This window comes from Buteo buteo, chromosome 10 (assembly GCF_964188355.1).
Source record: "Buteo buteo chromosome 10, bButBut1.hap1.1, whole genome shotgun sequence".
Classification (NCBI taxonomy): domain Eukaryota; kingdom Metazoa; phylum Chordata; class Aves; order Accipitriformes; family Accipitridae; genus Buteo; species Buteo buteo.
In genome coordinates, this window is record NC_134180.1 from 8,645,837 (window position 1) to 8,673,619 (window position 27,783).

The 27,783-nt window shown below is 53.0% G+C and overlaps 2 protein-coding genes across 9 annotated transcripts in view; both read right to left on the reverse strand.

Moving 5' to 3' along the window:
- Nucleotides 1-27,783, reverse strand: part of LOC142035872 (14 kDa phosphohistidine phosphatase-like) — a 381,702-nt gene that overhangs the window by 214,894 nt on the left and 139,025 nt on the right. The window lies entirely within an intron of this gene.
- The window catches only part of PBX1 (PBX homeobox 1), a 136,595-nt gene that overhangs the window by 40,351 nt on the left and 68,461 nt on the right, over nt 1-27,783 (reverse strand). Inside the window, exon 1 of one of the 8 annotated variants that reach the window (XM_075038483.1) lies at nt 815-1,041. The exons of the other annotated variants lie outside the window; for them this stretch is intronic. Coding sequence (XP_074894584.1) covers nt 815-833 — 19 coding nt within the window. The 5' untranslated portion in view covers nt 834-1,041. Of the gene's footprint in view, nt 1-814; nt 1,042-27,783 lie in introns of those variants that run through there. 8 annotated transcript variants of the gene reach the window in all.

The window sequence follows — 27,783 nt, forward strand, 5'->3', positions numbered from 1 at the left end:
TCACTCTTTTGCTGACTTGAAGGCAGCCTCATTCCTTGGTGCTTGGAGAAGGTGGCTGCAGGAACAGTATATCCTTTTTTTGGTGCATGCAGACAAGAGGGAAGCAAAACAGAAGGAATAAGCAACTATTAAGCAAGGACTGTCCACCCAGGTTGAAACCTCAGGGATGGTTTTGCAGTAGGAAACCTACTGCCCTGGCAAAGGGGAGGTTGCAGCCAGTGCCGAGTATGAGCAGATTCGAAGTTCCTACCATCAGTGATCACGTTCTCTGAGGTCAGCCATGGCCCAGGGTCTCTGCCTCGTGGAGGCTGGATGCTGCTCTTCCTTGAGAGACAGGCTCTCCCATTCCAGATGCATTAGAAACCATCCCTCCCCATGTCCAACTCTCGGGCAGCCATGGTACCAGGCAATTCAAAGCCCTCTCCATGAAAAATTCGAAAGTGAGTTATATGCCTATGAGGATACGTCAAGTCCAAAGCACAAATAGCAACCAAAGGTATTGGAAATCCCACTCCAACTCCTGTAGTGTAGCCACCATTTAGATGCAACACACCAGCCACTTGGACAACTTCAGGCACCTACTCTTGGTAGTGGCCTGTACTGGGACAATATCAGGCCACTTCACAGTGTTAGAGATGTCACCTAGAGGACAGGACCAGAGCCAGCCTCCCTGGAGCCCATATGAATGTAACCCCTGTGTGTGTTTGAAGTACCGCAGCTCTCCAGGACTAAATGTTTCTCTAACTCCTTGCAGACGTCCCTCACACACAAGGTCTTTCTCTCTACGCTATACACAGATCACATCAAAGCCTACCTGAATGCTCCTCTTCCATTTGCTTTGTTTCCAAGCTTGGTCCACTCACAGCACCACAGAAAGCTCAGTTTGCCCAAGCCTACACAGTCCATCAAGCTCCCATGGCTAAGACGTGCTATTTTGAACCCAATTTTGCTGGGATTCAATGATTTTGGGCAAATAAAGGAGCACATTTTTCGCACGATGCTCAATCCCTCGCGCCACCACGCCGACCTGCTGAGCCTGGCGTCAAACCCGGTCCTCGAGCGCGCCAGACAAAGCCCGACTCTTTGAAAGGCAACAGCCGGTCGGCAGCATTTTAAGGCCAGAAAACAGCTCCGAACGTTCAGTTCCTTCTTTAAATAGAGGCCCCTTCTGTAAACGATCTGTTTGGACAGGAGGGAGAGTGCTGCAAGAGTCCAAGCGCTTGTGAAATAGGATCGGCTGCCTTCGCTCCCGCTCCATTCAAAACATGTGGGGGGAAGAAAGAAACCCAAAACTGGCAGACAAGGGGGGGAGGAGAGAGCCCCTGCACCTCCGCGCTGCTGGAAAGGTGTGAGACACCAGAGAAAATGGGAAAAATAATTAAAAAGGATCAATTAGTGGCATTTCTGTTCCGAAGTGCCTGTGTGTGTTTAATTATATTCTATGCAAGAGGTTGTTGAGGCAGATTTCTGTGCTGCGGGGCGGTGGTGTAACGGGATCCGGCTCTACCTTCTACCCCAGACAACCCCGCTCAGGGCTTTACCACCAAGCTCACCCATCTGCACGGTTTGGCAGCACCCTCAGGATGAGGGGTGCTGACACCCAGCCCCACAGCGCACTGGCCAGACAGACGGACACACAGCTCCCCCCTGCTCCTTCGAGAGAGGCCCCTGCCATAAACAGAGAGAAGATTAAAAAGGGAGCAAAAAAAAAAATTCTTTGCCCGACTCCGGCTGCGTCCCAGATCAAAGATCATCTCCAGCGAGGCCATCTGGTCCTTGTAAATGTAAAACCAAATTGAAAGCGCTGCCCTCACCTCCTCTGACTCCCTCGGCAATATTGCTTTTACCGGCCGGTGACGGAGAAGGAGCTCGCAAAAGGCATCTGTATGTAATATAGAGCCCCCATGCAGCTGGGCTATAGGTTTGCGACCCCCTTTTTTGTTAATCACAAAGCAGAGGTAAATGTTTTCTTTGGATCTCCAGGGGCCCTATTATTCCCAGGGGCTTTGGGAAGAGCCCACAGCAGCAGTCCTGGGATGGAGGAGGGCTGCTCTGCATCCCCATCGCTTCTCTCCAGCTGAGGACCTGGTTGTCGTTCCTGTCCCTGTTTAGAAAGGGACACACCGGGAGGGGAAGATGTCCCCACCACCGCAGCGGTGTCCCCCACCATCACAAAAGCCATGCAGCACCATCCTTCCCAGCCCAAGCAGGTTTCTCCTACTATAGCTCCCAGCCTGGGATGCAAAAGGGGATGCAGAGGCCAGCAAATAAACAGAGAGAAAGAAGACGACTGAACTGAGCACTTCCAAAAAGGGGATACAATACATCTGAGCCAAAAATGACTTGTGAGAAACCCCACCATTGCCAACCCAAATACTCCAGGCTCGACTTGAAAGGCAAGTGGGATCCGCTATAGAGAGGAGAGAGCTACACAGGAGACATCGCAGGCAAAGAGGAGGCAGCTTGAGGAATTCCTACCCATCAAGCTTTATTGTGTTATTCCAACTAAGCAGAGACAAAAAGACAAATCTCAGCTCCCTACTTTCATTTATAATTGAACCCAGTCCAGAAGGATGGAGCAAGTACCATCTGTAATGCAGAGTGCATTAGCAGCCGGCAGAATGAAATATTCAAATTACTGTAGGCTACCTCGCATTTTAATGACAGGGTTACAAAAACCTGACTTGTAAGTGGAGATTGGACTGGAAGAACAGAAAGTTTGTTTTTCCAGTGCATGAATTAACCTAACAAAATGTTACTTTCAGGAAAAAAAAAGCATTTGCATGGGTAATTCTGCAACATATCCCAACAGGCTCAGGAGAAGAAAAAATATTATTCCATTTAGCTATCCTAATTGATATATTGTCCGGGGAGATGAAAAAACTCGGGAAAAAAAGGGCAAGGCTTTTTCCTTTTGGCTGAAGATACTAAATAAATAGACGTAGGCGTGCACAAACCTTACCAACATGCACAGGTCCCGTACACAGGGATGTGCAGCAGCACATATGTGCATCGATGGGGTGTGTCAGTGCAATACGTGCACGAGCCATAGCCTTTTGATGCCGTGCACAATTTGAATATGCAAATCACCCCTTGATTTTCACGCTTGTGCCTGTGCTGGGATCCATTCGTTTTGATATCGTTAATCAGGGCTGCCGAAAAGCCTGACACAGTAAGTGGCTGTAGCCCCTAGCAGTAGTCAAGATAGAGTGACAGGCTCCATTTAAGATGTCACAGCATATAATAAAGTGTAAAACTATACTTAAAATAAACGAGATAGAAACAATAAACTTGACTCTGGGTTTGAACTTTCTGGGAGAGTGGCAGAGAGACGCGAGCACACGCGTGTGCAAGTGGGCACGGGGCTGGGGTGCCTGGAGAGGACGGTCCCCCACCAGCCTGCTGCCCAGGTGAAAGCGAGGAGGGCTGCCTTCCACATCCTCCAAAGGAGTCGAGCTTCTCAGCAACCCTACGAAAACAACCAGTCTGCACGTGGGACATCTCTGGAGCTCCTGGAGGTGAATGTTAAGGAGAAGGAGGAAGACAAGGAGACATAACTGGGATCTGCTGGGGACCGAGGGGACGGCCAGGCCACGATGGGCATCGAGATTCAGGCAAGGAGCCCACTGAAGGGGCTGAGCTTTGCTTCCAATACCTCAGCAGAGAAGAAGGGATTTACGCACCGCAGGTGTCGCCTCCAGGCACATGAATGGAGGTTGAAACAACCTGGTCCAAACCACCCTTCCCTCCTGGGCACCCAGGGAGCACCACCAGCTCCTGGCCATGCTCCCGGGGTGTCCCTTCCCCTCCATTCCCAAACGGTAGCGCCAGGATGGGATGGAGAGGCAGCGATGTCCTCAGCATCTCCACCCTGGGCTTGGCCACATGCTCCAGGACCAGGAGCCACAGCAGATGCTGGAGCCCTTCCCTTGCAGGATCAGGATCAGGCCCATGCGGGGGAGGGCCCCCCATTCGAACACGTCCAAAAGCCCCATTTCACTCCCCAAATCACCCCTCCACACCCCAAAACCTCCTGTGCGCCTGACGGCAGCTCTCTGTGCTGAGAGAAACCAGTCACTCTCCCTCCTGCTAAGCAGTTAAATTAGAGAGTATTCAATTAATAACAGCTGAATATTCTGTCACATTTAGGAAGATGTATGGTAAGACAAGCGAGTTGTGATGTCTGTGACAGAAATGATAAAAGTTCTCCCGACACAGCCTGGCAGATACTTGGCTGGAGGAACCGCTTGCTCTCATGGACTCCAACGTCAGCACAGACACCAGGCCCAGCGCCGCCTTCAAAGAAGAGACACTCCAAATTGCACGGGAGAACCCTTGCCAAAATCCTTTGCAGGCAGCTCCCTCCCACCCTCCTTCTGGGATCCATCTGAGATGCAGGGATGAGACCCTGAAGAAGACCTTGGCCAAGAGAGGTCTGAGACAGCGCCTGCCAGCCACCACGTGGCAAACATCACTCAGCAGAAGCTCAAACCCTCCCATGTCACCTAAAGGCCATTCCATGACGCTCTTCCCCCCCCCCCCAGGCTGCCTCAGTTTACCCAAAGGGACAGTGATCATATCCCAAGCAACGCACCCCAGGGGGCAACTGAGGCAGCGCCTGCATGGCACCACAACCATCGGCAAGCGCCTGCCATCCGGTAAGACGTTCTCCATCTAATTTACAGATGCGGCGTGGCCAGGGGACACACGAGAGCGGTGCTCTCGAGGCCACCTCCTCTTCTTCTGGGGAGTTGTTTTTCACTGGTGTTGTTTGCGAACACAGTTTTGTTGCTAAGAAACTACCTTCATATTGCTCGGAGAGCAAAGACAAAGCAACCGTCAAAATAACACCGTATTTTGACAGTAGCCAGATCGTAACCATAAATGATCCATTTTCCCTGCTCTCCTGTATGTTCGTTAACGTGGTCTAAATACCATACTCCCATATATAACCTGCACCCTATACGTACAGATGCACAGCACACGCAGGCACCAGGGACCTGTGCCCCATGTGTGGGGGGGTCCGTCGCATCCGTTCAACCCCAAGCGAAAGCTGAAGGAATCAGACCAGGGAAGAAGAGGGGGCTCTCCAGGGACACCCCACAGCTCCCTTTTAGGCAGGAAGATGGCACAAGGTCTTTAAGCAAGAGATACGTGAAAAATAACAGGGAGAAAGTAAGACCTCTGCCCGTGTCCACAGCAGCTAGCTCTGCGCATCGGCCCTTGTTTGGGGAGAAATGTAATTATCTGTTGACTTAGGGTTTGCCGGGTCGGTTGGGGTTGCTCGTTGTGTTTGGGTTTTTTTAAGTCCCAGGGCAGAAAAATGGGGGAAAAAATAAAACCCATTCACTGCTCAGTTTCCAAAGTGTTCTGTGCCTCTTGCTGCTTTCACGATGGGGAGATCCTGCCACACAGGGAAGATCAGAGCAGCCCCTCACCACCACCTTGACACAGATACGTTGCCAAGCCAAGTCCCCAGGATCCTGAAAACCAGTTTGCCAATGCATCCACCTCCTAGGGCCGGAGGACATCTCTACCGGTCCTGCCAGAGCATCTCTGGCCCCTCTTTGCTGGTCCCACTGCAACTGGGAGGATCTGGATGGGTCCCAGAAAAGATGTTAAAAGTAATGCATCTGCGCCCCCAAAAAGGCAGGAAAGGAGCAAAAGCACCTCCAGGGCAGCAGCAGCTGCAGGACAATGCTTCTTGTGCTGATCCAGGACCATCCAGGATGATGCCTGAATCTAAAAGGCTTGGTGGACGCAGTGGTGCAGTGAGGTTGGCATTGCCCTAGTCGTGCCAAAAAGCTAGAGGAAAGCAAATGGCCTGTTCGCAAACATCCCATGCGCTCAAGAGGGCAGTGGGTAAAGGCAGGGGGAGAAAAGACACCTAGGCTGTGCCTCCTAACAACTGGGAATGAAACTCGCTTCGCTGGAAAGCCTCAGCATCACAGGAACCACCCTGAGCAGAGGCAGGGTGCTGCAGTCAGGTGCCAGTGGGACAAGTGGAGCAGCAGGCAACCGCCGGGCAGGCAGGGTCATGGATCTCAGCACCTTGTACCCACCCTGCTGCAAAAGCCCCCCGGGGCCACGGCCCTGCTGCCGCTGATTTACAGGCAGAGGGAAAGGCAGGTAAAAGGCAAGGCTGAAACTGCAACCTGTCATGCCGAGGCAACCCAAAGGGCCCTCTGCTTTTGCAAACCCCTGGTGCAAGAAAGGATGCCCAGAGTCACAGCACAACTGCGGTGGCTTCCACCACCCCGGCCACACCGCAAACACGGACCTGCCGTCCTTGACCATGATGCACCCGCGTCAATCACTGGCGTGAGAGCTGACCGAGAGCACGAGCTCACCACCAGCGAGGGATTGCATCAGTCTGCTCTACAGCCCTCGGTCTGCACTTGTGCAGGCAGCAATGCCTGCAGGCAGGGACCAAAGGGGCTTGGGAAAGCAGTACCCCGCCTTGGATGCTTTTTAAGGCAAATAAGGAAGCGAATTGAAGCCCTGGGATGTGATCTTGCAGTATCTGGGTTGTTTGACTCTTCCCCTGGGCCAGTTGGAGCATGGCTCTGGCTGATCCTTTGCTCAAGCGCAAGATGCTTCTGCATGTACCCGAAACCCCAGCCCAGCACTGAACGGCTCGTCTCCCATAGAGCAGCAGCTTGCCACGTGTGCTTTCCCTGCCAAAACCCCCAAGCTCCACCCCACAGTAGGAGAAAAAGGGAAGGGCGAGAAGAGCTCTGTCAAAACCCACCAAACCCCAAACAACATTTCTCCACAGCAGAACAAAGCCCTCGGAAATCTCTTCTCCGCTTGGGTCCCCCGACCCACATGAAAGCGGCATTTTTCTGGGCTAATTACACAGGCTGCTCTGAGCCTCCTGGCAGAATACGAGCTGCAAAGGCAGACATCAAAGGGCTCCCAACTTTAAAATAGAGAGCAAAGACAGCACGGTCCGTGGGAGATCTCTCCCCGTTGCCTGTGCTGGCCACCTGGGCTGAACGTTGGAGGTGACTCGGTTCACGAGACCCCTGACAAAGGCAAGCCAGGGGAAGGGGGGGAGCAGCTAGTTTTTATTTGCATGGCATGTTCACAGCAGGCACAGAGGGGGTGTTGGTCCTTGCAGGACCAGCCATTGTCACAGCAAAGCTTTCTGAGACCTCCATCCAAGGGAAGGACCAACTATGGAGCCTGTCTGCTAGCTGGGGTGAGCAAACTGTGGGGTGCTGGATGGAGCAGCCAAGGTTGGGTTGTGGGAGAGGATGGGACAGGAGTCACTGCCACGTGCCAGCCGGTGGTGGCTGTCATCACAGGTGGGCTGAGCACCAGCCCTGGATGCTGCATGCCTTAGTTTCCCCAGAAGCGAATGCACCCATTGCACCTGGAGCTCCCGAGATGGGATTTTCCAAACAGGTCCTTCACCCTAAAAAGCAACCTTCTAGAGGAAGCCTTGGTCCTGCTCAAGCAGAGTCACAGCCCGTGCCTGCAGCTCCTGATGGACAAGAAACCTGAACTCTGCTGCTTCCCATTCATTTGGGAGACAGAGAAGATGCCTTTACTGTCCCCTCCAGGAAAGGGGCACCAGCCCCATACCACCAGCACCCCATGGCCATCCGTCCCCCCTCCTGGCCCAGAAAGCGGCACACTCTCCTGGCTTTCAGCAGGACGCTCTGACGTACCGGGCACGATTTGCGTTGGAGATGACTGGGGAAGATGAAGCCATCCTACCAGCTCCTCTGGCCCCCACCTTTCACCCTCTCCTTTGGGCTTCATAAGGCCTTGCAGCACGGCCAGTACATGCTCCGCAGAGCAACCAGCCCTTGCTCCTTCTCGCTGACGAGCGCACAGAGATGCCTCCGGAACAGCAAGGCATGACCAGAAATCCTATGGGTCTTCAGGTTTTGGTCCTTCCATGGGCAGCAATTACCCAGGAGCGCTGCCACAAGACATTTCTGCAGCGCCTCAGAAAAGGACAGGGGCAAGGAAATCCACAGGGGATGCTCCGACGTTCAGGAAGATCAGCGCACACAAAACTGTCACGCGAGGGATGCCAACTGCACTCGTGAATCCAGCCTGGTCCAGCCCTTGGTCTCCCCACTTCTCCCCCAGTCTTGGCTCCAGGGGCAGGGGGGCAAGGAGAAGGGCCGGACAGCACCCCGTTTCCTCCTAGGGAGGAGACGGAAGATGAAAGGAAGGATGAGGCTGGGATGGCCGAGCGTGGGATGTGAGGGGAAGGTGTCAATTAAAGCAATGAGGCCCTCCGCATCCCCGCGCCTGACAGCCGGGCTGAGCGGAGCTGACAGCCGGAGCGCCGGCTGGCTTCCCCGTCTCGCTCGCCGGAGCACGCTTCCCCCCCTGTGCACCCCCGGCTCCAAACCGGCAAGGCCAGGGCATGCGGACACCGGCAGCGCGTCCCTTCCCCTGCCCCCAGAGATGCTCCTAATAATGGGAATTATCATGATTTAGGGCTTAAGCAGGCCACGGCCAGCCTGGAGGCGGATGGCAGCGAAGTGGTCGGGGCCGGGTGGGATCACAGAGAGAGGCACCAGATGATGCAGAAATAACTAATGAGAGCTGCAAGGTCTCAGCCCCTACGCAGGATGGCATCCGCCGGGTGCCGGGATGTGGGGAAGGTGGCAATCCAGCAGACACCGGCTGGCAATTCGCCCCACCGGGCGGCCAGCCTGCATCCCCGCTCCCCCTTGCCTTCCCCCGGGAATTGCATCCCGGGAGCCCCAGCTTCAACCCCCTGCCTGCCCTCCCCGCAGGCTCAATCTGATTACTGCTGATACACATCTCCTCCTGGGCTCCAAAACACGCTCTTCCCAGCTGAAGGATTCGCAGGGACACGGAAAACTTGTCCTGATTGCGGCGTTAATGGTCGTGTGGCCCATGTCATCACCGAAATGGCCTTAGGGGGAGAGCTGATGGGTCTCTGAAGTCATCAGGACTACCCCACCTCATCTTGCTCCCCTTATTAAAACCATTCATCCTGGGAGCTAAATGAATATGTTTCATCTTCAAATGCTGAGACACAACAGCAAGCAGGCAGAGATCTAATAGAACAATACCCATCTAATCATGCCTATTTTTCTCTCCCCATCCTGCCTTCATATTACACACGTGGCCACAAGACCAAGCCGAGGTTGCAGGCAACGGGTGAGGATGGGGCACGGCACGCTCCCACCTTTGCCCCCACCGCTGCACCTCCTTCCCCCCACGCCAGGGTCTTCCTCCCTCTGCTACAGTGGAAAAAGCCCCAGGACTTTTAAAACTAATAAGCCTGATAGATACAGAGCCTAACAAGTCTGAGGGAGCCAGGGAAGCAGGGCAAGTCCTCCGCCACCGGCAGACCCCCGCTTCCCATGGGAATACTGCATGCCATAGTGTCCATGAATCATTTTGGCGCTCCTTCCCGCACCTACAGGTTTTCCCAGCTCCCGTTCCCTTAGATACAGGGTTGATTTTTTTCCCTTGTTTGCTAAAGCACCTTTCTGCACGCATGACGCTGGGGGAAGCACAACAATTTTGTGTCTCTTGCATATGAAGGGTCTCCAGCAAGGTCCCCGGCTGGGGACAGGCTGGTGGAGGACACAGCAGGTGGGAGCATCAAGAAGGGCTGAAGATGGGTAAGGTGGTTAATCCGTCGCATCTTTCAAGAGCCTGCCGGAGACGCTGCTGGCCTCCCCTTCCTAAACAGAGTTTGCACAGCAAATCCCCGCTCTACCTAATTATTAACAATAATAACGGTGGCTGGCTCGCTGGATGCCATCTGGAGCCCTGCCACATGTGCCCGCCGGCCCCGGGAGGGCTGGGAAGGGGCTGACCCGTGGGGCGAGGGCCAGGGCTGGGGGCCGGCTGGGCAGTGGGCACCAGCTCGGGATCGCCCCGAGGACCTGGTGGGCCCACCCAAGCTGCCGTGCTTGTGTTCGCTGCTGTGGCAGGCTTCATAAGGCTCCGCTCTTTGACTGGCGTTGAGTTTATGTGAAAGTAATTAACAGTAATTAATCCTTAATTACAGTAATTAGCCAAGTCGCAGTAAATTAAACCACATCTGGAGCAGATGAGGGCTTCCGAACGGGAGGCTAGTGCAGGCGACAATCGGAGAGATGCTGAATTCATCTGACAGCATCTGATTAAGGCTACCTGTTGCAAGCAGCTCATTTGCATCGTGTTTTTGTTTGCGTTTGCCAGTAACCCTTTCAGCCGGGCTCCCACCCCTCACCTCCACTCCCCCTGCCCTCTTCTACCTCCCTATCTGCCCCTGTAGAGCTGCATGGATCTGTGAGAAGGAGGCAGCAGCTCCAACCCAAGAGCCAAGGGTTTCCCCACCGTCCCCCCGACCAGTCCAGGCTACCTCAGGGCAGTGAGCATGAGCCTGCATGGGGCAAGGGAGCCGCCAGGCTCCCTCCACCCTCCAGAGAGCAGGAGCTGCTCAGGGGATGGTATATAAACCACCCACCCTGCAGGCAGGCACTGGGCAAGAAATGACTGAGCAGGATGGAGGCAGAGAGATGGAGGCAGCCAGCTTCGCTCCTCGGCTTCCCCACGTCCATCATCATAACAGCTACAATAATAATAATAACAATAATAATAATAAAAGATCTGGACTCCAAAGCGGACCACATTAGCAAAAAGGGGCAGGTTATTATTAATACCACTCAGCATTTACCCAGTGCCGTGCAACCTCAGAGACCTTTGCTGATGTTTAGCCAAGCTCACAGGGAGGGGGAATCCTTCCCTTCCCTTTCTTCCTGCAGTCAAGAAACCACAAGACAGAGAGGTGAAACAGGGTACAAGAGGCTCAGCTACGGCTTGTCATGTTTAAACACTGAAAGAAAGAGCTCAGGGAGCAAATTGCACCGTGCTGACTTGGTTTCATGCTTTCATCCCACGCAGCCAGGACGCATGGTTGGCTCTGAGCTATTAGAAAAATACTGGGGACGATTCACGAAAACATCTTACACTCTTCTGGTCCTCAAACTGCGTCACTCACCAGCAGCCCAGACCTTGGGACAAGGATTTCCATCAAGGCAGGGAGATGCCAATGGGATTTCAAGAGCAGAACTGCAACCATGATAGTCCAAAAGCAATTGCCCAATTTCAGTAGGTATTGCAAAAGCGTCAGGGCTTAATTGCACACAATTAATGAGCATGAAGGTCCTGCGTATCTTGCCTTTACATCATACAGTACAGGGTGGATGGGTGGTATACCTAGGCTCCCGAAGCCTAGGCAGGGAGTGCCTTTGATACCGAAATATTGTCCCTCCTCTGGAACTAAAAGCATTCAGGATTGCCAAAGCCAACAGCTGATACAGGCCCTGGAAATGATCAGAAGAACCTCATTTTATGAAACTCGGAAAAGAGCTATGTTTGCCTCCGACTGCAAAATAAAAGCAACCTTTTGAATTTCCTGCAAACACTAGAGCCTTGCAGAAAAAAATAAGGTTTCCCCACCTCCGCTTTGACTCCGCATCAGGCAGGATTCCCCTGTACCACTGAAACCCAGCCAAGCGCTGAAACAGCTACTGAACAGCCACCGTCCAACGCCCGTCTGTCCCACAAACACACTTTGCCGCCTGGTTCTCTGCTGGAGAAAGGGGAATTCACAGCTTTCCTGACCTCTCAAGGAGAACATGGTGTCCCTCAGCCCCCAGGGCCACCAGCTGCCAAATGGAGCAGGAAAAATTAAGTAGACTGAGATGATGCCCCACCAAATCTCACCTTCCCAAACTAGATAGGTCTCTGAACCCGGATGGTACATCGAGATGGCTGTGCCTGGTACAAGAACAATATGTGCCACCCGGGGGAAAGGATTTTGCAGTCAACTTAAAAGAGTGGGGAGGGTTCCTGATTCACACCCCCAAAATGAACTCACACTGTCCTTTCAGTGTAATTTTGCTTTTAATCAATAGTTTTCTAAATAGATATTCCATCAGCTTTGTACTTGAGATCCTTCACAGCTATGGCATTTACAGCAAATCACATTATCTTGCTGCAGCCAGATTTTTGGCTAAAAAAAAATATTAAATTCATATGAATAAAAGATTCCCTCACAAACATCTTCAAGAAATGCAGCCCCCAAATCCACAATGCCAACATTTTGCCTTGCCAAAAAATAACATAAATTATGAAGCTGTAACCCTATAGGCAAAGCCTGCTCCAGTCAGGCAAAAAGAGTGCGGGACATCACTCTGCTGCAGAAGCAGCAGTGACCTCAGATGGTTTAATGGTGGAGGCAGGACAGCCTGGTTGGGCCTGCTTCTCCTCCACAGGTATCGGCCAACAGCTATCTGTACAGACCACAGATGCTAAAGATGTGGCCTTCAAAGCCGCAAAATTTTCAACATCTCAACTTGCATGAATAACCAAGTTTCCAGTGTATGGGCAACTCAACACTCTTGGGAAGACAGTCATTTTGGACCCAAGCAGGTGTTTCATTTCAGCTTGTGCATGTCTTTGTATCTGAATTTCCTCCAATCTCTCTTGGCTATGAAGCTTCAGCTCTGCATGCACAAGGAAGCCCCCTCCGCGTGCACTGAGAGGCGCGAGAGAAATGGCTCCCAGGACAACTCCCAGCTGTCCCACCCTGGATCAGGACACAATGAGACCCCTCTTCCCAGATGACAGCGCGGGTGAAGCGGTGCAACCTCCTTTGCTCACCTGCCCGTTGCTCCTCTCAATGCTGGCAAAGACTTGCAAGAATATGGGGACTGGGTCGGTGCCTCCTACAAGATGATCGGCAATGTTGCCGTTGGGTCCAGCTAGACCCAAAGCTAAAAGCTCCCTAAACCTCCAGTGTTGCTCAGCCCAGTTGCCCTACCTGCTTGCAACTGGTACATCTCAAACGTTCAAGCCCATGTTCTTCATGGTGGCTCTGACCTGCACAAGTAGCAACTCGAGTCCCTTTCGCTTTTACTTATGTGGCTGGGAACACACGTCCCTGCTCTTCGCACTAAAAATTACTGGGAAGGCACCAAGGGAAACATCCCTCCCATGTAGGTGGGGTGACTGTTCACCAAGTTGACCCTCTCCACCTTTTTAAGCCCAAATAGCCCCTCGGGACTTTTGGTGCAAAAGTCCTTCAAAGAGCAACCCAGGAGCTGCTCCACTTCCAGTAGTTCTGCACCAGGTCAAACGAGAAAACAAATACAACCACAGAAAAACTAGTGATGCCGTGAAGAGGGGAGGCACATCTCGCTTCTCCTCTCCAGGGTATGGGATGGGAGATGTGGCCATACCCAGTGACACAGCCAGGTGGGCTTCCCCAGCCATCAATTATCATCATTTTTGGACCAAACATGAGCGTGGAAGTTTTAACCTGAAAACAGAGGGGGGGGGGGGCAATTCCCAAATAAAACCAACTAAACTAAGCCTCCTCGCCTTACGGTCCAGGAAGGCAACCTGGCCCAAGGACCTGGGGCTTGGGGAGGCAAGAGGTGGCAGATCTGCTGTCACCGCAGACAGATGCATGCACACATGTTTTACGGACATGTGTGCACTCCTTTCAGGCCGAGGACTTGGGTCCTTCTTCATCTGCATAGTTCGAATTAATTATACACTTTAATTTCATGAATTATTAATTTGATTCTGACTCGGCAGCTTACGATTATCCAGCGCTACAGACTATGCAATTCCAGCTTCATTAAAACATCACCAGCTGCCTGAGAGACAGACATTAAATAGTAGAGAGTAATAATAAAATTAAGCTCCCTGCGCATAGCAACAGAGTCTTCCCCAGCCGCACGCGGTGAGGGCCCAACTGGTAAATAGGTCCCTTCCAGGAGCTTTATTCCCTTCCTAAGGCTGGTCCCCCCCCCGCTCCCTCGCCAGGAGGATGCTGCTCCCAGGGTACATGCCAGTGGAGGACCGGGGGTCTGCAAGAGCATCCCTGGGATGGGGGGCACAGCCAGGCGATGAGAGCGAGCGGCATCCCCCTCCCAACACCCTCCTTGGCACCCGCAGCAAGGACGGGGAAGGCTCCGGGGCTAACATTGCCTCCAAATAAATAAAGCCGGAGCGCTGCCTCCCAGCGTCTCCCTGGCAAAACAATTTATAGAGGGAAAATGTCGGAATTTAGACATTCCATTTAGCTGCTTCAGAAATCTAAGGACCCCAAACCTTGTGGGATTTGAGAAATCGATGGAATTAATTAAGGGAGATGTCCAGCGGTCTCCGCTAAGTAATCAGCAGGTACAGTAGACCTGAAATTCTATAAAGAAAAATGGGAAGGGATGACATTGAAGGAGGCAGTGGGGATTAAAAAATGAGCATCCGAGTGGTAAAGGCGCACACCCATTGATCGCTGCATTACGGATTAAGGCTTCAACGAGCAGCCAGAAGATTCTGTAGCAGAAAATGGTTACAGAGGATGAGCATGAGCAGAGCGGATATATATAACCTCTGACAGCCAGGAACAACCGAGACAGAGGACAGCTCTGCAGCGATCCCCACAGCAAGAAAGTTTTGGGGAAGAGGAGGAAGGGGAAGCGGGGTGGGAACTTGGAGGGAGCCATTTTGTGCAAGGGAGGCCTGTCCAGGAGGAGGGAGCGGTGTCCCCTGCCCACCCCTGGGAGGAAGGCGGAGGACGGCACCCAGAGCTGGTGCCAGATAGGGGGACACTGGGGTGGGCAGCGAGGTGGGGAGGGGGCACTCGCGCACTGGCCCGGGAGGCCGCTCCATCAGCAAAAGTGCCTGGGAATGAGGCGCAGCCCAAGCAGACACATCCACACAGACTAGACCTGCTGCCCTGCCTGTCACAGGGCTCTCCAGACCACGCTTCACCTCTCTGCCCTGGCGCGGGCTCTCAGGGAGAGCTTTAACCCTACGCCCCTTGGCGGTCCTGTGCTTTGGTTTCCCAACCATCCCACCTCCCATGAGACCGCGTCCGAGCCCAGGAAGGCACCGTCACCACTCAGACCATGTCCACGTGGCAGCAGCTACCCGAGGTCGCTCTGCCCACAGCACAGCCTCAGAATGCAGAGCTACCTGCCCCCCCGAAAGCCAGGCTGGACCCTCCTCGCAAGGGCAGCTGTGGGCAGCAGCAGGCAACACTGCGTTCAGGGGCAGGTTGCCGGTGAGCACCATCCACCTTCAGGAAGGAAACAAGTAGGGCATGATCGTGTCTTCAGACACTCTGGGTATGTACCGGAGGGGAATAAAGCAAGACCACCCGGGAGGTGCCACCCTGAAACCTCCCAGCATGCAGCCACCCACCCATGCAGCACTAGCACCACATTTGTGCCACCATTTGGGACCAACCGCAGACAAGACGTGCTTCTCCAGAGGTCCCAAGCATCGCTCAGACCACGGTACCCGACCACTTTGCATGGCAGCCGGTTCAGACAAGACTTCAGCAGTGTGGTGAACTCAATTTTCCATGCTTAAAATGGATCCTTGCTGGGAACGTTACAGCTGCATCCAATGCCTTGTGCAAACAGAGCTGCTGCATGGAGGAAACCCTTGGGAAGCAGCAGCACCCCATTCAGCCATACTGCCTTCCAGGCCAAAAACTGAATTGGGATTGTTGGAACATTTTAATGAAAAATTTCAAAAATAAAACCAAACCCCCTGGAGCCACATGCAGCGGCAGCTCCGTGTCTGCAGAGGTCGCGGGGCCAGGGCCAGCCCCCCCATCGCCCTCCCGACCGCTCCTCATACATATGCATCACTGCAAGCCAGCGCAAGCTAAATGTCAGCGGTGCCAGCATGTGCGCACAGCTGGAGGGGACCCTCGCTTCGCAGGACAAAGGCAGGCGCTTTGGGGTATGGGAGGCACAAACCGCCCAGGCACAGCGGGGAGAAGGGCTCACCCCACACATGGATGCAGCTGTGGGCACCCAGCTGCTTCAGGGGGTGGTTGAAAGCTAGCGAGGCTGGTGAGGCCGAAGCACGCTTCCAGCAAACGGCTGTTTGCAGCCCTCTGGGGGCCTGGATGGGTCTGGCAGCCCCTGTGCCCCCACCCTGGCACTGCCGCTCCCACCACCACCACTCCCCCACACACAGGAGTTTCTCCATCCTTCATCCCTTAAATATCTTTCAAAAATCTGGTGGGGACCAAAAAAGCATGCCTGAAGGTCACAGGCATTTTGAGCCAAACCCAGTGAGAGTGTCCTGGCTGGGGAAGGGTTTGCAAAAACATCCTCCCACCCCAGTGTGAGCTGGGCCACCTTCCCAGTCCTGCAGGAAACACACTGAGCGGTACTCAGATGGGCAACCTCCACGGAACATCTGGGTCAGTCCTCATGTGTGGCTCTGGGAGACAGAGCAGGACACCAAGTGGACCTTCTCCCCATCGTCATTGAGGAAGACAGTGTCACCTTCTCCATTGCTGGTTGAGGGACACAGAAACCCCGGTCTCTGTGCCAGGCAAGCCACAGGGACCAGGGGACATAGGATGGGCAGTTGCCTGTTCAAGGTGAAGTCAGATGCGCCTGCCTGCAGAAGGCTGAACACGGTGTCCCCAGACCCAGCACAACAAGACACCACCATAAAGAGGCCATGACCTCATGAGAAAGATGGGTCTAGCAGACGCAGCAGCATAAACACAGCTCATCCTTTCTCCCCAGAAAGGCCTCCTCTGTGTCCAGGCTGGACTTTGACGGCTCTCTCTGCCCCCACATCTCTGCACATCCTTGGATCAAGCCCCTCCGGCTCCAGCCCTGGGTTCCCTCAAGCCAACCCCAACCTGCCCCCAGGCAGGAGCTGCCGATCCCACAGCCCAGGCCAACAGCAACACCTCGCAATCACACTTGGGAGGCCTTACGGGTGCCCAGCGACACGCCGGGCGGTGTGTGTTTTACAATCCATGTGTCGAAGAGCCCTGAGCAAAGGCTGTAGCAGATGCAGAATGTTCAGCAGATTCCTTCCCCTGGCTGCATTACAGTGGGAGGCAGGGAGCAGCCCTGGCCCTCTGCCCCCCGCCTCCCTGGCCCCCAGCAGGCATTTGGCATCCAGTGCCATGAGCTCCCGGGGCAGGCACGCTCGTTGCCACAAACATCCTCCCTCAAAGCAGGACGCCTTCTCCCATGGGGCAAACATTAGTGGGACAACTGGAAACGTTCAACTTGATTATAATGCTTTAAGAAAAGGTCATGGTGAAATTTCAGCGCTTTACCTTGAGCTCTGTTTGTTCTCTGCGGGATGAGATGGGAAGAGTCAGCTTGCCCTGGCTCGTGGCATCCGCGTAGCTCTGATTGCATTTCACGGGCCGGCAGCAGGCTGTTGAGCCACAGCAAACCCCCCAGCCCTGGGGACTGAGATAAGTCACTGCGGATGCACTTGTGGGGGCACGCGCTGGACCACCACACGATAGCTGGACCGTGTTTTCACTCCAAAAGTTGCCCAACCCGTAGCTGATTTTGCACTGTGCTTGCACTTCTGCTGTCGAAACAGGACAAATACACCCAAAAAGCATGGAAAAGCAGCCAGCAATTCCTAGACAGCATCTCCCTCGGAGTCGGGAAGGTTTTCCAGCACGCCATTTGGCTTCATCTTTTCGGGCCTCAAAAGGAGCCGTAGCCAAATCCACAATGAGGCAGCGGCACTGTGGGACTCAAGCATCGCTCAAGCATTGCTCAGACCACGGGTGACCCTCGGCCACCACGCCAGTCCCACCAGCACCTTCCCCTGCTCCTGGAGAGGGAGGGCAAAGCAAGTGCAGTCAGTACTGAAGGGCCGACACGGTTTCTGCAGCACTATGAGCAGGACCAGGTCTCAGCCCTCGCTGAGCAGCATGAAGCTCAGGAGCATCCCAGCTTCCCCAGCCCCTATCCTTGCACTCCAGCTTGATTGCTTTGGGACTCATTAACAAGCCACTTTGCTCTCCAAGCTGAGGTGCACAAGAACAACCCACCGAAAGGCCCACAGCTGGTGCAGAAGGTGGCCGGCGCTCCCCAAAACACACAGGCACAGGAAAGGAGCAGCCTAGCATCCCTCCTCCTCTGCGCATCAGAGTGGGAACAGCTCTGACCCACAGCAAAGGGTTTGCTATCAGTTGGGTGAGAGGAAAACCAAGGTCAGTTTTGTTTGTGGCCAACTGCCCCCAGCACCGTTCCTGCTGCAATAATTAAATCTGTCGTCCGACAATTTGCTGCTGGGGGAGTTCTCAAAAGGTCTCCAAGCAGAGCCAGGAGATGAGCGCTAGTGGAGATGGAGCCCTCTGCACCTGCTGGGGTCCAGGCTGCCAGGGCCAGTTGGGTGAAAGAAGAAGGAAAAGCCTCCGGGAGCTGCCTTCAGCTAGGATGACTCCCCAGGAAAAGGAAAGGGAAGCCAGCAGAGGGTTTTTGGGAGAGATTTTAAAACAGCCAGTTCCAGCAAACCGGACCAAAAGCCCGAGGTGCTGAGTGCTCTTGCAGCACCTGGAGGTGGCTGAGAAGGGCTCGGCATCCTTCCCCGGAGGCGGCTGCCACAATCCAGCCTGCAAAGCGTTCCCCAAAGGGGAAACGGTTCAAGAGGCTACCGCAGCGCAAATGATTATTTCCTGACGCCTGCTGATGCAGCCGGAGCGCATGGCCGACGTGACACTCCTCCACAAGCTAGGATGGAGCTGATGGGTCCCCTCGGCAGCATCCTTCCACTGAAAGCCAACCTCGGCAAAGGTGATGCTTGCTTCAAAGCCGAGGAGGACAGAATCAGCCTCAGCTTGTCGGTGGGGCCGTGGCGGACCCCGGAGGCAGGCAGACCCTCATCCCCGCAGCGCTTGCTCTCGCTTTTCCGGAGCACGCAGACGCACCTGCCCGCAGAGCCGGGATGCTGTATTCCCACCACTCCAGCAGTGCCACTTGCAACAACTCCCAGCTGCTGCCAAAAGGTATTTTTAGCTGCATTATTTATTTGAACACCTGCCTGAGACTTCAAGGCAGAGTACGGAGACTGAGCAGTGGAGGGAGGGAGGGAGGAGTGGCACTGGGAGATCTGGACCATTTCCACTGGAATATTCGAGAGTGGAGACATGGGCGCAATGGAGCAAGACTCGGGCTACGCCGAGGAAGAGGATGGTGTGGCTGGGATCATGCATCTGCACCACAAACAGCACCACGTTAGCCTAGCTGCTAGGAATAGCCGAGTACCAGTGCAGACTGGGAAGATGCTCTAGCCACCCTCACTGAGAGGCTGCCTTCAGGGAAATCAGGCTTGTCGGGTATCCCACCACACATGATTTCAAGACACTCTGGCCCAATGTGGTGTCTGCAGCAGGAACACCCAGGTCTCGCTGGCGTACATCATTTTTTCCGTGTAACCCCATTCTGGGGAGAAAACTCAGCAGAACCACCCTCTTTCAAAATGCCTTTCCTCCGCACAAAACCAATTCCACCCCAAAACCAGCCCGTTGCCCTGTTTCAGAGAGCCAGCCCCAGAGGAAAGAGTATGAAGCAAGCAGAAAGCAGGGGAAGGAGGGATACTGAAAGGAAGGACAGACATACTTCACTCTTCTTCCCAAAGATGGAGATGCCCTCAGGGGTTTGGGGGGGCCACGGGGTAATTGAGGGGCACACGGAAAGTATACAACACCCCTGCATTATTTCTGCACATCTTTCTTGCCACCCTATTTACTGATGTGAACAAAACCTGCTGCCTCCCTCCCCTTCTGCTGAAATAATCCCCCTTCTCTCTAAAATCAGCCAGGAAAAGGAGGGAAAAAAAGAAAAAAAAAAAAAAAAAGAAAAGAGCATCTAAAAATAAAGGCCAGGCCAGAGTATGTGCCTCTTCGTTGGGCTCCTGTGCTCACAGATCTGCTTATTTTGGCCTATCTCTCCCCAGCGATAAGGCAGCTAACAGCCCGTTATCAGCCAGTCAGTGAAAATGTGCTCCAGCCTGATTAGGGCTCAGTCTTTGCCAAGGTTATAAACAGCCGTTATCGTTCTCCCAAACAGAATAATCCGGACAGTATCAGCTCAGAAACATATGGGCCACACAGCGAAGATAGCCGCTGACGGACACTTCATTTTAATTGTAACGAGTGGTTAGCAGCAGCCTCCAGACAACAGACACAACTGCCCAATTGGCAGTGGGTTCGCATCTCTTCCTGCATCCCTCCTCCCTCCTGCTCGCTGCTGCTTTTCTCCTCTCCCCTCTGCCTTCCTCCCCTCGACTTAGCACACCCCTGGGCGAGCATCCCTGCCACGCTGGGAGAGCCCTCCCCAGTCTCTGCGGGGCTGGGGAGGGGGGAGCAGGGAGGCAGCACCCTCCTTATCTCTGCAGGTGGAAAACGGGCACTCGGCAGCAGCGGCACGAGTGTGGCCATGTCACACCTGATGGGCTTATGGCCAGGCTTGGCACGAGTGGGGAGCAAAAGGGTGCACGAGGCCGCCGCGATGGTGAGGAGGCACCCACGCCCGCCTCTCCGTGGGGGATGGAGGCAGAGCGATGGGTCCCCACCGGAGAGCTCAGCACCCACGCACCTGGGTCCCCCCCTCCGTGCAGCATCCCAGCGCTTCCCCGCTGCCTGCCCGTGTGCCAGCTCGGCAGCAGGCAGGGCGCGGGAGGAGGGGCAGCAAACCCTCATTTCACATTCTCCCGGTGTCCCTTCTGTGTCATACTTCTTTTTTTTTTTTTCCCCTCTCCCCCCTCCCTCTTCCCAAAAGGGGTGGTTTAGCTCAGAGAGTCTTAAACACATTTGCATTCCCAAGACAAGCTTAGGCATAAATTCATCTCAGTACAGGGGCCTTTTTTTCTTTTTTTTTCTTCCTCCCCGTCCTCCTTCTTTTCCTCCCTTCTCCTTTTCTCTCCAAACCCAAAATGAATTCAGCAAGAACCCTTGCAATTCCAGCACCGTTGCGCTGCGCAACGCGGGATTACAAAGGATACGAGGGCTTTCCTTTTCTTCTGACTCACGGCGTGTGGTGTTGCTGCTTGGTTTTGTTATTAACAATATGCAGAGATAAGGCTCTTAGCCCCATTAGCCGCACTAACCTTCTTCCCGCTTTCTTCTTCAGCTAGCCCCAGCTCCCAGAAAGCGCACCTGAGCTCCACCCCCCCACAAGGAAACATCAGGAGAAAAAGGGGACCCCCCCCAAAAAGAAGGACAACAAAATGTTCATATGGGGAGGCAAGCTAAAAACCTTAGGAAGACCCAGGACTGAGCTTCAAGTCACGGACACTTTCTCAGATAATCTGTATTCCTATCTCGGTGCCAGTGGAGCTGTGATCAGAATATCCAAGGTCTCATAAAAGATTCAGGGCTTATTGACTTCCTTGCCTTCACTGCCGGTTCGTGGTGCTCCTGCCCGCTCCTGCTCAGCCTCCAAAGCCCCCACTGCCCCTTGCGAGTTGCCATCGTAGATGCCAAAGTTGAAGACATGTACTTCAGCAGCTGTGCTGGACTAGCAGAGCAGAGCGGTGGAGGAAGGCTCTCGTGCCGAGCAGGGGGACGTATTCCCGGCCCCCAGCCCTGACGAGAAGCGCTTCGGGAGACCCTTCGCCCCACTGGACATCCCCACCCCAGAACAAACCCCACTTAGATGTCTCCATGGCCATTCTGGCAGCACTGGCCACTCTTGTGGGCAGGCAATGCTCCACAGGCAGCAGGCAGAAGAGCAGATTTATGAGTTATTTTAATTTGAGTCACACATTTAGGTGAAATCAACCCCAAGCTGGAAACAGAAAACTTACAGCAGGGACCCCTCAAAAGCAGGTTTCCCCCCGGATCGTACACGGGATGAGCTCTCCAAGGGCTGTCTCCAGCAGCATTGCAGCCCGGTTTTGCTGCATAAGCAGCCCCGAGCAAATGTGCCGACCAGAGAATTCAGTCCTTGCAAATTTATGATCAGTGTTACTCGGCCGCAGCCCTAAGGAGAAGGCAGGGGATGGGGGCAGGCACCCAGCCCTTTGGAACACGCCATCCCACCTTCACTCACATACTCACTGGTTTTAGGCACAAAATATCAGGTGAATGGTGAACATGGTATAAATTGTGTAGTTTACATGCTGGAGGTCTTCATACACGAGTTACACAGAGATGCCAATGAACACCATGTACAAACAAGCATGATATAACCATCAAATCCACCCAGGCACCCTATTAATTGCGTTTTCGCATCACCTAAAAGCCTTACATATACGCCAAGACTCTGTACTAGAAGGCACTGCACAACATAGGAAATAAATCTATATAAAAATAAAATACTGCATAGGAACACATAGATTTATATATACATATATGCTCGAACACACACATGCGCTTTTTTGTTTACATATCGTATGTGCATACACCCTCATACAGCACGTGCGTATACGCCCCCGCAAGGCATACCCAGACACATATATATATACACGTATCTGCACATAGATATAGACTATTTATACATACACAAGCTATACAAACGCTCTACACACCCTGCTCGGTGACAGCTCAGATTTTCAGTAATATCATAATATTATTTTTTAGATCAGTTAAGGTATAAAATGTGCGCTCTCTCAGTCTTTAATATTAATAAGTCTTGTAACTAGCAGTTTCTCGTAGCTCCGAATTCTTGAGCACAACTAGAAAGGGCACTTATCCTGAAAAATCTAATAAATTTACAGTTTTATATACTTCCTTCAATTGTAAAAGTCTTGTTCAATAAACTTTAAAATGCCACTATAGAGCAATAACACAGACAGTATAAACCCAGCCCTGGGAAAGCTGTGCAACCAGAAATTGTTCCCCTTTCTGCTACAGCAATAAAGTTTTATATGTTTGAACTGACTGTAAAAAGGTTTGAATGTTGGCAACTGGGGAATAATCTGTCTTCTTTATAGTTATTATCATATTTCCCACAAGACCCTTTGGTCTGTGTCAATCCTTCTCGTATATGACACCTTTGTACTGTCAGCGAAAGCAAGAATACTTAACTTTTTGCGTGCGCGTGCGGCTGTGACTGGAGGTCCTTCGCTCTGCTTTTCTTCAGATTACAGCACCCGGGAATAAATTACCTGTGACGTGCTGCAATAGAAGCCTTTTACCAAATCAAGCTGATGTGGAGCGCAAAGCTCAAAAGAAAAAAAAAAAGGGGGGGATTTGTGGACTGGTTATCAAGGCGCCAGGGGTAAGAGCAGCTGCCACCAAATGGGGATGCTGCCATCCCCGTGGCTCCCCAGGACACTGGGTCTGCACCCCCCAGGGCAGGCAGCATCCCCCATCGGTGGCATCTCCCCGTTGCTCTTTCATAAGAAAGAGATTTGGGTTCGAGATTGGCTCCTCCTGCCTCTCCACCACCGTTTGAAGGCAAGGGGAGGTCCAGCACCAGCGTACCCAGGTTCAGCAGTTAGAGCCAGAGCACCCAGATGCCTCCTGGACAGAAACATTTTGGGGATTCTCACCAAAACCCAGAGAAATCTGACCCACACCCCAAAGAAGCAGCACGCAAATACTAGGAAATTCCTCAAACTCATCCATTTCACAAACAGGTGACGCTTTCATTGGTTGCAATTTTTAACTAGCTCGGAGCTCACAAACCAAGATGAGGATGAATTTCGTCATGAGACCTACAGCAAGCCTGGACCGTGGCAGCATCCAGCTGATCTCCAGAGGAGCTGCTGTGGCGGCGACTGTGGGGTGCAAGGATGCAGGAGAACCCGGTCCTCAGCCTTCAGCAACCCAACACCATGCAGTCCCCGGCTGTGAACCATCTTTCAGGTGGCAAAGATGAGGCTCAATCAGAGATTGAGATGTCAGAAGAAGTGATGTTAAAGCACGTTTGGAAAATGAAAAATGAGGAGTCACCAGGACCAGATAATACCTGCCTAAGAGTTCTGCAGGGACTCAGAAATAAAATGATTGCATATTTTCATTAGCAGCTCAATCTCTCATTACACTAGAGGACACAAAGTGTCATACCCTATTTTTAAAAAATGGAGTGAGATGAGCCACAGATTCACCGACTTGTGAGTCTCACTTCAGTACCGGCTAAGATGATAAATAGATAGGATAAAGCCTCGAGATGGACACGATACCACTGAGATTAACTAGCAGTGCCCGTAAGGAAGAAGAAAACGTACCTTGCTAATCTATTACAATTGCTGCACACCCAGCAACAGAAGGCATGAAGCACAGTTGGCGTTGTTTGGAGTCCCTCAAAGTTTCATCAGTTGACAAATTTAACTCTTCTCCCAGCAAAACCAAGGACTAAAGGTTGGTTAAGAGGTAGAAGAGAGTAGAAATAAATGGCTTTTTCAACAAGGCCATGGGTGCAGAAGGTTTTCCCACTGCTGCTTAGTAAGTTTATTGCCAGGAGAAGAGCATGAGCAGCAGTAGGTTTGAGGAGAACATGAGCAACGGGGGTTAGCAAGGACTCCCAAAGGCCGAGATACTCCTCCAAGAACGTGTGAACAAAGCTCCCCGAGCTGGAGATAAGATGGTGGGTTAAAGTCAGCGAGGGTAAAATGCACAAGGAAGTAATTTAATTACTCACACACACTGACTACGACAAACTTTGCGCAGTCAGGCCGGATGCCTAGCGAAGCGTGAAGGGAAGGGGCGGTGAGAGTTGCCAGGGCTGCCCCCCGCCCTGAGGCTTCTCACCCCCTGCAAGCCCATCATCCTTGTAAGAAAGATGGAGAAAGACTTTTTACCAGGGCCTGTAGTGCTAGGACAAGGGGTAACGGTTTTAAACTAAAAGAAGATAGACTTAGATTAGCTATAACGACAAAATGTTTTATGATGAGGGTGGTGAGAAACTGGAAGAGGTTGCCTGGCAAAGTTACGGATGTCCCATCATTAGAAGTGTTCAAGGTCAGGTTCGATGGGGCTTTGAGCAGCCTGATCTCATGAAAGGTGTCCCTGCCTATGGCAGTGGGGTGGACTAGGTGATCTTTGAAGGTCCCTTCTCCAACCCAAACTGCTCGGTGATTCTGTGGACCTGCAAGCAGGAAATAATGCCGCCCACGGGGTCTCCTCATGGGGGAGCTACAAAAAGAGCTGTAAGAAGGAGGAATGGAAATGAGCACCAAATGCTCATTAGCCTTCAAAATACAATTTGATAGTTAAGTGGATGACTGGAAAAGCCATTGATGTGAACCAGAAGAAGAGGTCAGAGACGCACGCAGCCTGCCCTCCCTAGGTGTAACCACAGAGCTAGAGGGACACCAACCGCCACGGCTTCTCCCGACCCAACTCATCCCTCCAGACACGAGAAATGACATTTGAAACACAAACTGAGCACCATAACCATGGGGTTTTGGTTCTGGACCCCAGCTTAGCACTTTGCACAACCAGCCACGAACGAAGGCAAAGCCCCTCGGCTTCCCAACACCTCTGCCACTGATGAAAGAGAAAGGCCAGGTCGAGGGCCACCTCTTCTCCTGCCCTGCTCCAGGCCTGTGCTCCTCACCTTGCCGGCTGAGCCCCCAAAACCTCCGCACCCACCCTCAGCAGGACCCCAAACTCACAGCCACCCCAAGCGAGCCATCGGGCTGCTGCTTGCCGATAGCTGCATCCCTTTGCACGTCCCAAGCAGCACAAGTCCCTTTGCTAATGAGCGATGAACAAATCTCTTGGTGCTCACCGTGAAGATGCTCCATCCCAGGCTTGTGGCAAACCCAGCAAGCGCTGCTGTGCAAGAGGGGGGTTCTGCAGGGACCCGGGCAGCGCTCCCCTTATTCCACAGGGACAACCCGGCTCTTCCCACTGCACCTCAGCATCCCAGCCCCAAACCTGCCGGATCTCAGGACCACAGGCGAGCGGGGCACGCGCCCCCCATCCCGCCGGCGGAGTGGCAAGGGTTAAGTCCAGCCGGCAAGGCGCATCTCTGTTGCAAGAGTCCATTACCTCCCGCCACATTACCTCATTCATTTCTTATATGCGGATGGTTTATTCTCCCATGAGCACCCTCGCTGGCAGACATGGCTAGTGTAAAGTCCCCTCCCTCCCCTGTATTTCTCTATCCATCACATTTAACACTCTGACAGTAACAGTCTATAATGTTTCTATTCTACAAAACCGCTCTGTCAACTCTGGGCTTCCAGAGCAGCAACTGAGGAAAATAAATAACATCAACGCCAGGCCCGACAGTATCACAGCTTGCTTTCTGCTGGGGGTTTTATTTTTTTTTTTTTTGAGGAAGGGAAAGGAAGGGAAAAAAAAGGAGAGCAAGAGAAAAAAGGGGGAAAAAAGTGCAGGCGTGTAATGGACAGAGAAAGACAGACAGGAGTTTCCTTCCCACCCAAATGAAGGGCTGGGAGACCCTCGGAGATGAGCGCTTCCGATGGAAGGGGGAGCCTCCTGCCCCCACCCTGCCGCCCCTCTCACCCTGCACCTGTATTCCCTGGGGACACGCTGGCTTAGGGGATGGGGAGGCTGGGGACCGTACCCCAGCTCTCCTTCAACACCAGCTCTGCCTTCATCAGCCGAGGGTGAGCGCAGGCAGGCAGGCAGACAGCTGCCCGCACCCAAGGGCAGGAACAGGCTGGGCAGCGCTCGCAGAGGCTTTTTGGGCGAGCGGATGCTGAGCGGTGAGGGGGAGAGGGGCTGCAGCTCTTGGAGATGGAGGATTCAACCCACTGTCACCCACCGTAACCCCCTCAGACCCCACAGCAGCGACAGGCAAAACCCCATCTGCTCCACACCAGCCCCTGGTCAGAAATCACTAATCCACTTAAATAATCCACTCCGGCTCCTGGCTTAGTGGCCTCACGGTGTTTTCCATCTCCTTTCACTCCTGTGAAATTCCGGGGATCCAAAATCAGGCATGCGGCCGCAGCTCCGGGCTTTGCCTGCTCCTTTCTACAGCTGCATGGGTGACTCCAGCACCCAGTGGTAGGGAGGGCAAAGGGGAACCGCACCCAAATGAGTATCACCAGCAAAAAATAATAATAATAATACCACCACCACCACCACTACCTTAAGAAATTGCCTGGCACTTTAGAAAGTGAAAATCAAGCAGAAAAACTCCACTTTTTTCAGTATTTTTGCTTTTCCTTGATAGGACTATGTTAGTGTTTATTTTAAGTTGCTGTCTGCAAGCTTGCCTGCCTTCTGCATGAGCTGCACGGGCTTGACAAACAGAGACCTGCTCAGGTGGTGTTTTTCACTGGGAAAAAAAAACTTAAATACATGCACAAGAACTTTTCCAATCAATCGGAGAGACACACAGCCCTTGACAGCCCTGCAGACTCGAGGGCTGTGCTCACCAGGCAGCTTACAGAAACCGGCAGGGACGCACCTGCCCGCTGCAGAAAGATGAGGAGGAAACGCATGCGAGGGCCAGAGGGAATGCTCAGAGAAGAGAGAGGTTTGGAGGACTCAGAAAACATGGGGAGCAGGTAATTGCCCTCACAGCCCCCCCGTTATTCGCTTCCCCAGTCCCTTTGTGTCAAGCAGCTCTGAAATCAAGCTGACACCCTCCTGCTTGACACCAGACAGGGCCACCGCCAGCCCTGGATGGGGATGTGCATGGGGCTACACCACCCCGCATCTCGACAACTCCTTCAAATTAAAAAAAAAAAAAAGAAAAAAAGAAGAAAAAAGAAAAAAAAAAGAAAAAAAAAGAAAAAAAAAAGAGCAAGCAGAAAACGCTTCCCTCTTTTGTTTACATACCTGCCAAGGGCTGACGCTGGCTGCTGTCAGTCATTTGTATGAGCTGACGGTTTTCTAGCCGAAAGCAACACAAGCGATAGCAAGGCAAGCAATAAAGGGATGGATCCTGCTCTGAGAGCCCCACTCCATCCCCCCAGCTCACCCTGCAAACTCTGCTCTGGGAGGAAAACACACCAAGCATCCAGAAGGGCTTCAGGTTTGGACGATGAACTGTAGGCTCTGACTCCTTGCAAGGGAGAGCATCACCTCTGCGGGAGGGATCCCTCAGCAAC